Raw genomic sequence first — 15,568 nt, forward strand, 5'->3', positions numbered from 1 at the left:
GTTCAATAACATCGCGTTCTCGACTGCATGATTGTCGCAGGTCTTGCCACTTCGATGCACCAACAACGCAAGGTAAGGAATGTTTTGTTTAACGCTGCACTGAGTAATATTGAAGCTATATGTATATAATTTAGTATGGACCAGACAATACTGTGAATGATATAACGAACAAGGATTCATGCCGTGGGATACGATGACAGCAAACAGATCAATTTACCGAGTCAGACCACCCGTTCCTTGGTGCCTGTTGAAAGTAAAACTATTTCTGCTTCCAGGGCACGAATGGCACAGTCGTCTAATTAAGGTATCGCAATTCGCTGTACAGAGCTGCGTCGTTTGGACATGCCAGACACATGTACCTATAATCGTGGGATGGAATCCCGGCTCGCCCTGATAATGTGTCTTGGTCTTTAAGCACCATATCCGTGCTCGTTGGTTTCACCAAAGTGGTAAAGGTGTGCACCATTTCGGGCTTTCCTCCTTCCGTGATATCACTGCAATACTTTCCTCCTTCCCTGATATCACTGCAATACTTTCCTCCTTCCCTGATATCACTGGAATACTTTCCTCCTTCCCTGATATCACTGGAATACTTTCCTCCTTCCCTGATATCACTGGAATACTTTCCTCCTTCCGTGATATCCCTTCAATACTTTCCTCCTTCCGTGATATCACTTCAATACTTTCCTCTTTCCGTGATATCACTTCAATATTTTCCTCTCACGCCGTGATATCACTGAAAGACTCGTCCTTCCGTGATATCACTGCAATACTTTCCTCCTTCCGTGATATCACTGCAATACTTTCCCCCCTCCGTGATATCACTTCAATACTTTCCTCCTTCCGTGATATCACTTCAATACTTTCCTCCTTCCGTGATATCACTGCAATACTTTCCTCTCACGCCGTGATCTCGTTGGAAAACTTTCCTCCCACGCCGTGATATTACTGGATACTTTCCTTCCACGCCGTGATGTCACTGGAATACTTTAATTCCCTCCTTCCGTGATATCACTGGAATACTTTCCTCCCACGCCTTGATATCACTGGAATACTTTCCTTTCACGCCGTGATGTCACTGGAATTTTTTCCTCCTTCCGTGATATCACTGGAATACTTTCCTCCCGCGCCGTGATATCACTGGACTACTGTCCAAAGCGTCGTTAAACCCAACTCACTCACTGGCTCACCCCAAGTAGAATCGTTGCATATGCTGTCAAACACTGGTCTGCCTTTATTTACACACACACCCCTCCTTCTTGACACAGCTGTTATATTGCTGGATACGGAGTAAAAAAAATTTCATTCTTTCAAATAACAATAAAATAGATTGTCCTCCTGTAAACAAATCAATGTTATTGCAACATTCTTGTCCAAAAGAAAACCATGATATATCTGTTGCAACAGATTTTATTTGTAAACATGTCACAAACATGAGTATGAGCACGTGCTTGCGTGCGTGCGTGCGTGCGTGTGTGTGTGTTTGTTGACACGCACCCGTATCTTGGTTTTTTAATGTTTAATGTTTATACACCCGAAGAAATCACTTCCACTATATTATCAAATGTAATAACTATTAGAGAGCGTATTTGAATCTTTCGAAGTCTTCGCATATTTTCTTTTGTAATAACAGGTCTTGAGGATGGGGTGGACGTCGGTGAGGCGTCGTTGGGTCTCTGCTCTCTGTCTTTGCCTTCTGGTAGTTCATGGTTTGTATAGTGCGTTACATAAGGTAGTTGCTTTTCATTGTGTTAATGTCTGGTTTTGTTTTCTCTACAGTGTTATTTCTCATTTTACTCTGAGATAACATCATGTACAACCACGGGGTAGATCCGTGATGTGTAAAATTGTCGCTTTATGAACTTGGTAGAATTTCTGGTGAAAAGGTTACAAACTCGTAAGGCGTGGTGGCCTCCATGTACCTTATGATCTCACCTTGTATATTGGAAATTCATGTCACACAGGTTTCGCAAGACCTGTGTTAATTCTATACTTGTAATCAGTCAAATTCTGTTCACTGTGCACATGCATTAAAAGATAATATCATATGTATTGGTAACATGAACATTTTAGTTACATTACATTGCAGCGTAATACTTGCTACAGTATGTAGAAATCAGTCATATCATATAATATATACATATATGATTAATGGATTATATTTTCTGCACTTACACTTATTTATTGGACAGTGAGTGAGTGATTGAATATTTATAGTCACATCGGCAATTTTTCAGCCATATCGTGACTAAATCAAGTTAGTTTTATTGGACAGAACATACGTTGTGATATGTTGCTTTATATCATACTAGACAGAACTTACAGTATTCAAGCAATATGTTATTGTACAGACAAATAGCTACACACATCTTTCATTTATTTCACACAGCATCTTCGTTGAAGTACCGCCTTACATCTACACCAGCTATAGAAGGGGAGCCATGTACTCTATCGTGTAGACACGATCACACCATAGGAACTGCACTGTGGTACAGGAACCTGGTCCGGATTTTTCAAACAAATAGGAATTTCCCACTTGAGATGCTTGACAGGAACACTGATCACGAGGAGTTCCGGTCTGTGTCAGGACGTATCTCTGTGGATGCAACCCCGATCCGACACAACGTGATCCTCACCATCAACTCTACACTGGATGAGGGATCTGTGTGGAGGTGTGGTCTAGAGGAGGATTGTAGTAATAACCTGACAGTAAGGGTGGTCAAGCCAGTCACTGGTATGTAATTCGTTGCGGGAGACACAGTAAATGTCATTAATATGTCACTATTATTATTTCACTGAAACAATCCATGTCAGAAACAAATCGCGATTGCCACAAATTCAAACACTGGATAAGACATCTATGTGGACCTGGCGCGTAGGGGAGTATCATTGTAGCAACAATAACAGTAACTGAATCCACCATTCACAAAATGAATGGGAGATGTGGTTCTGACTCGGATGTTGGTGAATTTACGTACGTAGATCATAATGGGACCAGTGTCATTGATTATGTTATATGTTGACCACAATCTTTTCATTGCTGTACTGATTTTACTATTACACCAAGAGCTGAATCATCGCATCTACCTGTCACTGTCAGCCTACAATCAGCAGATGTCACATGTCCTAGACATTTAGGTGACACACCTAGTAATACAGGTGATTGTTCAAGTTTGTGTGGGATTATGATAAGAACGAGCAATTTCAAGATGCTTTTTTACTCTGATAGTGTACACGAATTACTTCACAGATCAATGGAAGTGGCACTCTTCTAGGATTATTCTCTCACAGTTTCGCACGTCGAGCAGTGATCTTATGGTATCACAGGGTAGAAAGTTAGGTATTCCAAAGTGTGAAAGACTTTGTCCATTTTGTATCATTCCAAGTGTAGAAACAGAATACCATGTTTGTTTAGTTTGTCCGTTTTATGACGATCTTAGAAGAAACTTTCTGCCAAGTTATTATTATACATCTCCATCAGAGCATAAATGTAAGGTTTTATTTACCACCAGTAATGCTTTCACAATCAATAATCTTGCCAAGTTTACATTTTTTGCTCTTAAAATGAGGAGCAAGCAGTTGTCCATTATATAAACTACTAATTCTACCACCATATGTATATGGTCTCAGATACCCTTGTACGGATTAGTATTGATATTACTACATGCACTTGTGGCGCAACATGTTTGAATGCTTGAATATATATATTGTAAAATGGGCCTGTGGCCTGATTTACTGAAATAAACCACTACTACTAATGGGAGTGGCACTAACTGATATTAATGAGAGTGTGCAATGTTTGGTTGAAGGATTGTGTTAGTCATATATGTGTATGAGAAGGAAAGTTAGTCGAAGTATTACAGATAAGAAATGGTTTGATATTGAGTGTGAATTCCTCACAAAGAAAAGATGTAGGTGCTTTAATATACATAGAAAAAATAAAGATGCAGAATCCTTATCAATTTACAACCAGGTTAGAAATAAGTATAATAGTACATGCAGAAGTAAAAAAGGCAATACAAGGCGAGACAGCGAGAAAAACTAGAAAGTAGCATAAAGTATCCAGAAACGTTCTGGTCTACTCTCAAACACTCGGATGGTAAGAGACAGGTTTATAAAAATGACATAAACATAGATACCTGGAATATACATTTGAGAGACTTATTTTCTTTTGACAATAACAGTGAAGATTTGCAGGAAGACATCGAAATAAACAGTGAATAGGCTAGTTTAGTAGCTGACATATTATATTTTCCTATTTCAAGAGAAGAAATCACTTCAAATATACAAAGATTGAAAAAAGAAAAGTCTCCTGATATTGACAACGTAATACCCGAGTTTTTTAAGAATTCATCAGATATAATTGTCTCATATTTAGAAGTGTTGTATAATGCTATTTTTGAACATTCCAATTTCCCAAAGATTGGTCAGTGGGCATTATCATTCCTTTTCACAAACAAAGGTAATGTAAATGATACCAATAGCTACAGAGGCATCACATTATTAAGCATACTGAGTAAAATATTCTTAGATATCATTAATAGAAGATTAGTATTTTGGGCTGAATCATTTAAGAAAATAGATGAGACACAAGCTGGTTTTAGAGAGGGGTACTCAACTATAGACAACAGTTTTGTGTTACATTCCTTAATTCAACGTTATTTATCAAGTAAATGGGGGAAAAACGGATGCGTTTTTTGAAGGTTTTTCTAAAGCATTTGACTCAGTTAACCGTGATAAACTTTGGGCCTTGCTTAAATTACAAAGAGTAAGCAGCAAGATGTTGAAACTGTTATCAAGTATCTATGAACAAGTAAAGGCTTCTGTAAGAAGTAATGGCAAGTACTCAGAAGATTTTGAATGCAATGTAGGCGTTCGACAAGGATGTATATTAAGTCCTTTTCTCTTTACTTTCTGGGGCGGTCGGGTAGCCTAGTGGTTAAAGCGTTGGCTCGTCACGCCGAAGACCCGGGTTCGATTCCCGACATGGGTACAATGTGTGAAGCCCATTTCTGGTGTCCCCCGCCGTGATATTGCTGGAATATTGCTAAAAGCGGCGTAAAACCATACTCACTCACTCACTCACTCTCTACTTTCTTTATTAACGTGCTGGCAGAAGAAAAACAAAAAACAGCTACACCCAGATAGTGTTAAAATATTTTTGCTTCTGTTTCCCGATGATGTCGTAATGATTCCGAGTACTGTACCCAGATAGTGTTCGACAAGGATGTATATTAAGTCCTTTTCTCTTTACGTTCTTTATTAACGTGCTGGCAGAAGAAAAACAAAAAACAGCTACACCCAGATAGTGTTAAAATATTTTTGCTTCTGTTTCCCGATGATGTCGTAATGATTCCGAGTACTGTACCCAGATAGTGTTCGACAAGGATGTATATTAAGTCCTTTTCTCTTTACGTTCTTTATTAACGTGCTGGCAGAAGAAAAACAAAAAACAGCTACACCCAGATAGTGTTAAAATATTTTTGCTTCTGTTTCCCGATGATGTCGTAATGATTCCGAGTACTGTACCCGGACTTCAAAGTCAGATAAATGTGCTGGAGCAATTTTGTGAACAATTTGGTTTAAGTGTTAACACAAAAAAAGAACAAAGTTATTGTGTTAAAAAACGGCGGTATGTTATCAAAAAGGGAGAAATGGTTTTACAAAGAAAGTTACAAGTTATAAATATTTGGGAGTACATTTTTCTATAAAATTATCTTGGAATTTCCATTCAATACAGGCTGCAACGCAAGCAAAGAATAGTCTTTATAGGGTACAAAAACGTCTCAGATCTATTGAGAGTATAAATTTTAATCTATTTTAAATTTTTTTACACAAAATAAAGCCAATTCTACTATATGGGGCTGAGGTTGGGGTGTACATCAGCTAGATTTGAATGAAAGGGTGCATGTATATGCATGCAAAAGGTATTTAGGAGTGAAGATAAACACCCCCAATGTAGTATTGGTTAAGGTTATTAAGGTTGCCATATGATAGATACCCAAGAAAGTGTTATGAAATGATGGTATTGTATGACAAAAATGGAAAGCAAAACTGGGTTCCGTCGGTTAAAAAGCTCAGTGATGATTTAGGCTCAGGTTATGCTTGGCAAAGTCAAAATTTAGATTGTCCTGAACATTTTGTTAAATTGTGTACACAAAGGCTCTAAGATACGTACATACAAAAGTGGAATTGTTTGTTAGCTTTAACGTCAAAATGTCAGTACTTGAGTTTATTTAAAACACAGTTTATAACTGCAGAATATCTTTTTAAAACCACTCTTGTACAAATATAGAATTGCATTTTCTAGATTCAGATGCTCATAACATGAATTAAATATGGAAACGGGAAGATATTCCAAAATCCCAAAAGGAATTAGATTATGTAAAATGTGTAATCTACAGCTAATAGAGGAATCAAAAGTCAAGAATCAAGAATTTTTATTGTACAGAACACCCTCGTAGGGCAGGGTACAAACTATCTACATTTGGGAATAAATATAACTATAAACATGAAAGGTAGATATACATAATGTACATTATAGATGAGTACCATTTTGTTCTCTTTTGTCCATTTTATCAGAATTTACGAATTATATACCTACACCCATCAATGTACTAATTTCCAAATATATTTAAGTTTAATGAATGATATCTTCTACAAGTATCAATGTTCTGAAGCCTTTGACTGCGTATATATTCCATGCGATGGATTGTAGAAATGACAAGATGAGTGACTTAAATAAGTAGAAATCAATATGTCCATCCACTATCCACAAAGACACGTACTATAGGCCTATGGCCTTTTAGTATTTCTGTAAGAAAGATTGATTGAAAGATTGATTGAACAAAGAACCAAATCGTTTGCCATAGACTTCTGTTGTAACGTTATATTTTATCTTAATAATAGGGTACTCAACAACCATGTCATGTGCATGTGTGAATATCGTGATCTTATTACTGCATTGCATTACAATGCATTCTGCATTAAATGGCGCTTACTTGAAATTATATGCGGACACAATAGCTTCACTGATGATTCAAAGAGAATACAGGACAGGGATATTGACAACATCTTGGTCAGCTTTAATTACTGGTGGGGGTAGATATATAAAACATCCAAATATTTGATTGAGAAATATCTCGAATCCGGAAAAAGAATCAGAGTGCCGGACGTAACAATATTATGATAGATATATGTTTCTCTATACTGACCTATAGTTCCGTCAACAAAACTCCGAAACCCAGATCACTGGTCACAGTTGTAATTTGATGCATGAGATTCTGTTGAAGTACACAATTGATCAATACAAAATATCACACTTGTTATCCTTAATATTTTCCTGTGCGTTAAGGGCCATGCAATATTTCGACAGTAAACGTATATGACTTTTGAGAAATACATGACTATTTAACTACGAAGTCCAAAAAGAAACTAATAATAATTCACAAGAATAAAATACTCACGCTGCTGGGGATGTACGTTGAATGAACGGCTTCATTAACACATTCAGGTGCACAACAGATAGATGTGTATCATGTTTTAGTGTTTTAGTGTTTTTCATGGAAGTATTAACAAGGGATAAACAATACATTAGTTGTATCGTTAACTCTTAGCAATATATTTTTACCACAGTGTTTTGCTTCATATAAGGTTCATCGACCGGCAGCCCAGGGACTAGTGGCAACTATAATGATGTCATGGCTGAAGGTAATCGTTGTTGAATGTTTATAAATTTGTATTGATAGTTTTATACAGTAAATAAAGTCACAAAGATCGTTGACCACCTTAGCAAAGCATCATAGTTTAGCTTGTTGATGCTATATTTGGTTCAGCAAACAGTTCTGTACGCAAAGTATGACATACTGTAAAGCAAGCAGTAGCCTAACGTACATCTAGAGACACTGCGGCTTGTTTCAGATTCATCCCTACCTCCTCTTGCCACGGCTTCTCTAGGGGGAGCACTGCTGGTCATAATCACTCTCACTGCACTGATCTGGAGCTGCGTGGTAGGACAACGTAAGTCGGAAAGTCAAGGTAATGAACGATCTCAACACCTCAACATATGCACCTAAATATGGTCTGTGGGTGCATATAATCGTACTCCAAAGTTGTAACTTGTCTGGTCCAATCTCTATGACGTATGAAGCGTTGTAGTGGCATATAACTGCCATTGACGCTAAATACAATTGGCCCACTCCCCCGAGGCAGAAGAAACAACCAATATCAAACATGTGCACATAAATGGCACGTATCAAATGATTAGAGCTCAGTATTTCCAGATTTGAATTAGGTACACTATGCCTGAAATGGGTTGAAAAGAGCATCTTTCATATCATTGTCCTTTGAGGCTGTAGACCTGTCATTTGAAATAAACTGACGATATTTTCCTAATGTTTTCCTATATTGTTTATCTAATTATTGATTATTGAGGAGTCTGTCTAAGCAACTTGATCATATTTATTTTACAGCTGCTTTGCCTTCTCGGGACGACATGACAATCAGGACTCCGAGGACACAGACATTGTCACTGATACCAGAATCTCAAATGCAGACACTGAACCTGGAAGCTTATGATTTAACTGAGAGTTTTCAGCCAGAAACACAGTACAGTCAGGTCAAGAAGTCAGCCAGGAGCAGTCAAGATCACCCACAACCAATATACAGCGTGGCTTGTAAGCCGATAAAGCCCACATGGGGGCAGTATCCAGGAGATGCAGGTCCTCAGCCCTGTAACTTAAAGGTGCCAGCAGTTAAGAAGATGGTTGACGAGCAGGGATCGATAATCTAATAATGCATATATGTCCCTTTCAAGCACTGTTCAGAATAACACTTTTAAAGCATACGATTTCGTTGTATCATGTCTTTATCCAAGTGTAATTGTTTTTTAAAACTTGTCTGTCAAGTTGTGACGAGTATTACGTTGTTTTCATTTTCTCAACAGAAGGTGGGAGGTTCGATATCCTTGTCGCGTCATTTCAGAATAGGCCTAAAGAGGGTACTTGTTACCCTGCCTGGTGCTCAGCTCTAAAGGGAAAGAACAAAGTCTATCCATGTTAAATGAAATCGCGATGGGCTGGTACTCCAGTACTAGTAGCCACACACACGTCTCCGCACTCAGCAATATTCCACCAATGTGACGGCGGTCTGTAAATAATCGAGTCTGAACCATACAATCCAGTGCTTTTCATCATGAGCATTTGGGCTAGGCGGGCTAGGCGATTCGGAAACGATGCCATGCATCAAACCAAGTCAGCGAGCCTAACCACCCGATCCCGTTAGTCGCCTTTTACGGCAAGCATGGGTTGCCGAAGACCGATACTCTACCCGGATCTTCACCGGAAACACACACATGTGCATGCACGTCGCTGCATAAGTGACATTCTCTTGAATGCGACTTTAACCCCCATTTCACTTCACCTCATTTGCTCAAATGCAACACAATTCTATGTTGTAAAAAATAAATTCAGTGAGAGTGGGTAAATGAGATAAACATCGCGTGACAATAATTAGTCACGTAAGGTCAAAGTGATACAGGTCGTTTCCCATTTGGGAATGTCGGATTGTGAGTATGTTGCGTACAAACCAAGGATCAACATGAGGGATTCACATCACCATCTGATTCTGGCAGATAAAAGGACGTCATGGCGCAGCAAATTTAGAAAGTCGCTTTTGTTTCCAAGGACAAGAGAACACTCGGTTTTGTACTCTTTGTTTGCATAACGCCGTGTTAATGAATCAGTGTGGAATGTGTGTGCAATCAACTGATTGACACATCTATGCCGTTGGATTGATCACATCGTAGTATATAGGTATATAGGCAACAATAACTAAAGTTCGATAGACATATATACACACTACATTTTCAGTAAGAACCGGGGCTTTCGTTTACTTTTAATTCCACTTTTCATCATTTTTCGAATGAGTTTTTACTAAAGTTTCTTTATTTTCAATATTGTCCTCATTGACATGATACGTTCACAATATAGTCCATTGTAATAGCATACTATTTTGTCTCTATTCGATTCAAAGCTTATTATCCTTCCATTTTGTATCAGTACTGTGAACTTTGTTTCAGAATACAACTGTTACAACTTTTACGTGGTTATTTGTTTGTCCTTCCAGTCTTTGACCATAGACCTTCTTCACCTCCACAACTGTAGTGAACACGAGCCGAAGTGTGAATCCCATGATGGGTACAATTCCTCAATACATGTCGTACACAGATGTCCGGCGATGCTGATGCTGCTTATGTCACGCCTTACTTAAGAGTGAGTGAGTGAGTTATAATTTTACATCGCATCGGCAATATAGCAGCCATATCGCGATCCTTACTTAAGAAATAAACGACTCGTGGTTGTTGTTTATCGTACAATGAAAGACTGCAGGGAGAATAAACCATGAGAGGCGAAGCCCCGTGTGGTATATTCCCCATGCAGTAATTAATTTTACGATAAACAACGACTACGAGTCGTTTATTTCTAACATGAGATTTTTACAGTATGTACAACCTCTTTGAGGATGTTAATACAGTGTACAAGCCTTACACATATGTACTGTGTTTAAATAATGATGACTCCCTGAATACCCCCCCCCCCCCCCCCCCCCCCCTCCAACAATGTCGGACAACTACCTTTTTATGAACAGGGGGTTTCAGTTAAGGTATTTCCCGGTATTTCCCGGATATTATCATAATCCTCACGTCGATTATCTGTACCTTCTCTCCCAGTACCGATTGCCATTTGTCTTCCACTTTGGGATGCAATCGTTTCAGCATTGCCCAGCTACATCTATGGTGAACTACTCACTAGACACTTCCCTGAAAAGGTTATCGACAGGCGAGGGCATGTTCGAATCTGCAAACAAAGACGTCATTATCGTGAAATAAACCACGCTTCGCTGTTTATTGTTCTTTGCGATTTATCGCGCAGTTATCTCATATACCAACAAACAAATTATTCTTCAAGCATGTCTTAAATAATTCACAGTATAAATGTATCCCCATGTAGTTCTAAATCGATGAAATTCTGAATCCACAACTTGATGAGTACAGAGCTTTTAACACAAATACATGAATAACAGCAGATACTATTGTCAAAGCAGACACAAGGTATTGTTTGCTATTTGGTTTCCATATCCGTCACATGTAAGTCATAAATCTCGTAGGTTTATCTGCAGGTGTATCTAAATATCCAGTTCAATCAGTCACGAACAGTGTCGACGCCAGTAAGTATAATGTTTTATCTGTGCGGTATGAGATGTGACAAGCGATGTTTGATTATTGTTACATAAAATAATAATGGTAGGCCAAATATCAAACATTACTTATTATCCATGTGAATAGAGAAGTTAAGGTAAAACGAACGATTGTTTGGGTGCCTTGAAATATGATTATGTCTGGTGATGCAAATGTATAACATTTATGTGGATGTCTTTTCATGTTGAATAGTGAGTGAATGAGGTAACATTTACAGTCACATCGGCAGTATGTCAGCCATATCGTGACAAGCAAATGTTATACATAAATAATAATTTGTCAAAATCCGTCAACAGCACAATAAGAAGCAGTATGTCACATCTATGTACCATATACTACATTTGGGTTTACACTTTCTTAGCAAAGTTAATATGGCGCCAAACGTTGGTTGCTGGTGATCAATAGCCTGTATGTACATTGTATCGTTATGTATACTCATATTTATTTAAGATTTACTACGAAATAGAAGTCTGACACCTGGTCGTCTTTATCATGTACTGCACCCATCTGATGAATGTAAATTGGCACGACTCCCATTGCCGAAAGGATGAAGAGTCAATGCCTGTTGGAAAGGGGTCAAATGTTACAATGTAGTAAAGTTAGGGTTATACAAGTACTTTTTGTGTGGAATCCCATCTGGGTTAGACCGGGGTAGAACGAGGCGTTGTTTATTTAGATAGACCTACTGTGTTTTGAAATTTGATCTAGTCCTACTGTAATCGAGATGTAGTTGGACAACGCAGATAAACGCAATGGTCAACGATCGGACCCAAACGTGGGCGAGATATGACAGTCTCTATTTGGAGAAAATGTCAATTTGGCTGTCAATTATCCTCTTGGCATATTTTCTCTTTTATTCCGTTAAACGTAACTCACCTGTTCATAAAATGAGATCGGACTGTATTCAGGAGTTATTAACTGAATACGGGGAAATATTTTCAAGCTTGTGAACTTTATCAACAACCTTAAATAGGCTGTAATAATGCTGATATCGCATATCTCCCTGCAGTGTTTTGCGCCCATAGTAGTTTATACTCTCAGCGGTGTTTTATTGTACGATAACCAATTTCCCTCGTTAACATTTATGATGAGGTAATGATATTGTTTTTGGAGTTGATTCTGAGCCAGGAATTCACAAGCCATTCTGAATGTGCATTTTGTTCCAGTAAAACTGACGGAACTATTGGTGATGATGCAAAATTAAAGAAATATGAGATATCAACATTAACATGGTTTAAGTCGGAGACATCACTCAATATGTTGACGCCGGATTCGTTGGCTCTTCTTCCGAAAGCATCAGGTTCTCACGATGTCTCTGTTTAGTATAAGCTCCTACGACAACTGGTACTGGTAACGTCTTCTGACTTAGAATCGCTAGGATGGGTTGAATTAAAATTTTTAATGCATTAAGTTTTTCAATAAATGCATATTAAAATGTAACTCATTTTCAAATTGTATACTTACTATTGGCTCTATTTCCCAGATCCCATGAAGTAACAGATACTGATGGATATATACAAGCTCTCAGTCATATCTTTGGTCATAATGAGGACAATTGAAGGTAAGTTGCATGGGTGGAAATTCTTTACTTATTTCCTGGATTTCTACTTTGAGGAGAGTTGACCTATTTCATAGAACAGACGGTCTCCGTGTTCTCGAGTACAGAGCATCTAAGAGAGTGGAAGGTAAGTGGTTCGATCGCCTGGCCGCGTCATACCCAAAGACGTCGAAAGATGGTACTTGTTACCTTGCCAGGCGCTCGGCATTAAGGGGCTAAAACAAGGACTGGTCGGCTCGGAGTCAGTATATCGTGTCTGGGCGGAGTCCAAGTTAAACTGCGGCATGGTATCTCAGTGGGTTCGCATTACAAAACAGACATTAGTCCAGGACCAGTACAAGCAGTGACGCAGCCACGCACGCACACGCACACACATGTTCGTCGCTTTAAACGTCAAACCCAATTTATCTTTGCTGTAGAGGAAACTGATTATGAGTTTATATCGCGAGTCAATTGTTACAGTTATCAAGCATAGAACAATAGGTACACATGCCTTTTGTGTTTTTCGCACAGCATCTTCGTTGAAGTACCGCCTTAAATCTACACAAGCTATAGAAGGGCAACCGTGTACTTTATCGTGTAGACACGATCACACCATAGGAACTGCATTGTGGTACAGGAACTGGGTCCGGATTTTTCAAACAAATAGGAATTACCAGTTTGAGATGCTTGACAAGAACATTGATCACGAGGAGTTCCGGTCTGTGTCAGGACGGATCTCTGTGGATGCAACCCTGATCCGACACAACGTGATCCTCACCATCAACTCTACACTGGATGAGGGATCTGTGTGGAGGTGTGGTCTAGGGGAGGATTCTAGTAATAATCTGACAGTAAGGGTGGTCAAGCCAGTCACTGGTATGTAATTCGTCGCGGAAGACCAAGTAAATGTTATATATATAACACAAGTATTATTGTACTAAAACAATCCATGTCTGAAACATATAATATCACGATTTCCGAAATCCCAATAAATGTACTGCTGGTGAATACCGAATGTATTTCATGAATTACTTAATAAGGTCAAATCGGTGGGTTCTTTATGTAGATGTGGTCAGGTTTGGTAAAGTTTGGTCTAGTTTTAATGCCTACAGTTCACGCTCTTGTCAATATACTTACAAGATACTTTTATATCTTCAGTTTGTCCTTATAACATTATGGTTCTTGTCACAGACGGGAGTACAACCACCCAACCCCAGACAACATCCATCGTTAGCAAGACAACTACAACTACAGAAGCTATGACAGAAAACAAAGGTTTGTTAAAGTTTTCCCGAGATTCAAGTATTTATGGCCAAACGTGCAAAGAAGCGTTTAAAAGCCAGTCTAGTTTTAATATTCTTCCTTTCAATTGTCATGTTTATGTTATGGCGTTGACACACAGGGCGCCTGGGTACATTGGAATATTGTGTACATATACAAGTGTATATATGAGTTACTGTGGCACGTACGACATGATGACATAACAGTGTACATTATGTGTTATTGCATTACAAATGACACTGTATATCAATCTTTTTTAAGTGAAAAAATATGGAACTAAATTGCACATATAAGTTTTATACAGATCAAAAATCATATTTCATCTTCAACACACACCCCTCTATTATTTATTCTTTTGTCGCAGAATATCCGGCAACCCATGCCTTTATCCTAACCATGTGTGGAACTGCCTGTTGTCTCACCCTTGTCATAGGCAGCACCATAATCTTGTTTGCGAGGAGTCGCCTCACAGCTGGACCCGGTAAAAGACTTCACAGTATATATGATGAAATATACTTGACAATGCAATAGATTATGTTACTTAAATGATCGAGAAGAGTTCGTTTCCGGTAACAGACATAACAATCAATTCTTTTATAAACTAAAGTTTTCGCTTGGGAGGACGTGGGTTGGGCAGTGAGTGAGTGGGTCATCAAATTGCGCAGAACAAAGAAATATTCAACTGTTGAAAAACAATAGTCATCGTTTAACATGTACATCTGCGCCATATGTACGAATTCAGAAAAGTGAAACATTTTTTAAAATGATACATTTACATTCCGCTTTGTCCCGTTCATAGTTTTGGTGATTTTGACAGCTTTTGACTGCAGGGAACTGTAAAATATTATCTGTTTACAAGCTGTCTGATGATACAAGTTGGTAACGTACGATTCATAATGTCCAACTCTGAGATCGGACGTAGTGTTTTAGCTTTTAAAGCCTAAGTACACTGACAATTATTTGATCTGTTGCAGATGATAAAACCACAGCAGGATCTCAAGCAAGACCACAGCAGGCCAGACAGTGACTGAGACGGTCTAACTGTTGCCAGTACAAACATGTCAATGAGTTTTGCTTGTAGGAGTGCTTTGAAACACATCAATGCTGAATTTGCATGTTTAATGAGTGCAAGGCGACTACTGACTAAACAGTGCAGCCGTTCACAAACTTAGACTAAATGTACACGTCATTTTGGAAAACAATATATGCATATAAACTACCCGGCTAGAGAAAGTATACACCAATATTTGATGGTGGCTGAAAATGAAACACAACAAATGGTTATTTGATGGTATCCATGGTATCGTAGTTGTGTTTTTGGATTTCAAGTTGCCAGTGTTCCGGCGACTGTTTTCTGCCTAGCTGAACTGAACTTCATTAATTTCAGGCTGTGGTCCACGGTATTAGAAGCACATATACATATACAATACAAGTACAACATGAGATGTCATTCAGAGGACAGGCAGTGATGCAACGTAGTATGGGACGGT

General features: G+C 38.5%; 2 protein-coding genes across 2 annotated transcripts; both read left to right on the forward strand.

Moving 5' to 3' along the window:
- LOC124119244 lies at positions 1–10,021 on the forward strand. Its single transcript, XM_046481687.2, has 6 exons — positions 1–72; positions 1,634–1,709; positions 2,390–2,734; positions 7,654–7,710; positions 7,921–8,037; positions 8,472–10,021. The coding sequence occupies exons 1-6, from the start codon at positions 28–30 to the stop codon at positions 8,789–8,791; spliced, it is 960 nt and encodes a 319-aa protein (XP_046337643.2). The 5' UTR covers positions 1–27; the 3' UTR covers positions 8,792–10,021.
- Positions 10,022–11,187: 1,166 nt separating this feature from the next.
- LOC125381486 lies at positions 11,188–15,342 on the forward strand. Its single transcript, XM_048398055.1, has 6 exons — positions 11,188–11,226; positions 12,741–12,818; positions 13,329–13,673; positions 13,989–14,072; positions 14,443–14,559; positions 15,053–15,342. The coding sequence occupies exons 2-6, from the start codon at positions 12,764–12,766 to the stop codon at positions 15,103–15,105; spliced, it is 654 nt and encodes a 217-aa protein (XP_048254012.1). The 5' UTR covers positions 11,188–11,226; positions 12,741–12,763; the 3' UTR covers positions 15,106–15,342.
- The last annotated feature ends 226 nt before the right edge of the window (positions 15,343–15,568 follow it).

Source organism: Haliotis rufescens, unplaced genomic scaffold (assembly GCF_023055435.1).
Source record: "Haliotis rufescens isolate VD_foot unplaced genomic scaffold, xgHalRufe1.0.p SCAF_18, whole genome shotgun sequence".
NCBI lineage: Eukaryota > Metazoa > Mollusca > Gastropoda > Lepetellida > Haliotidae > Haliotis > Haliotis rufescens.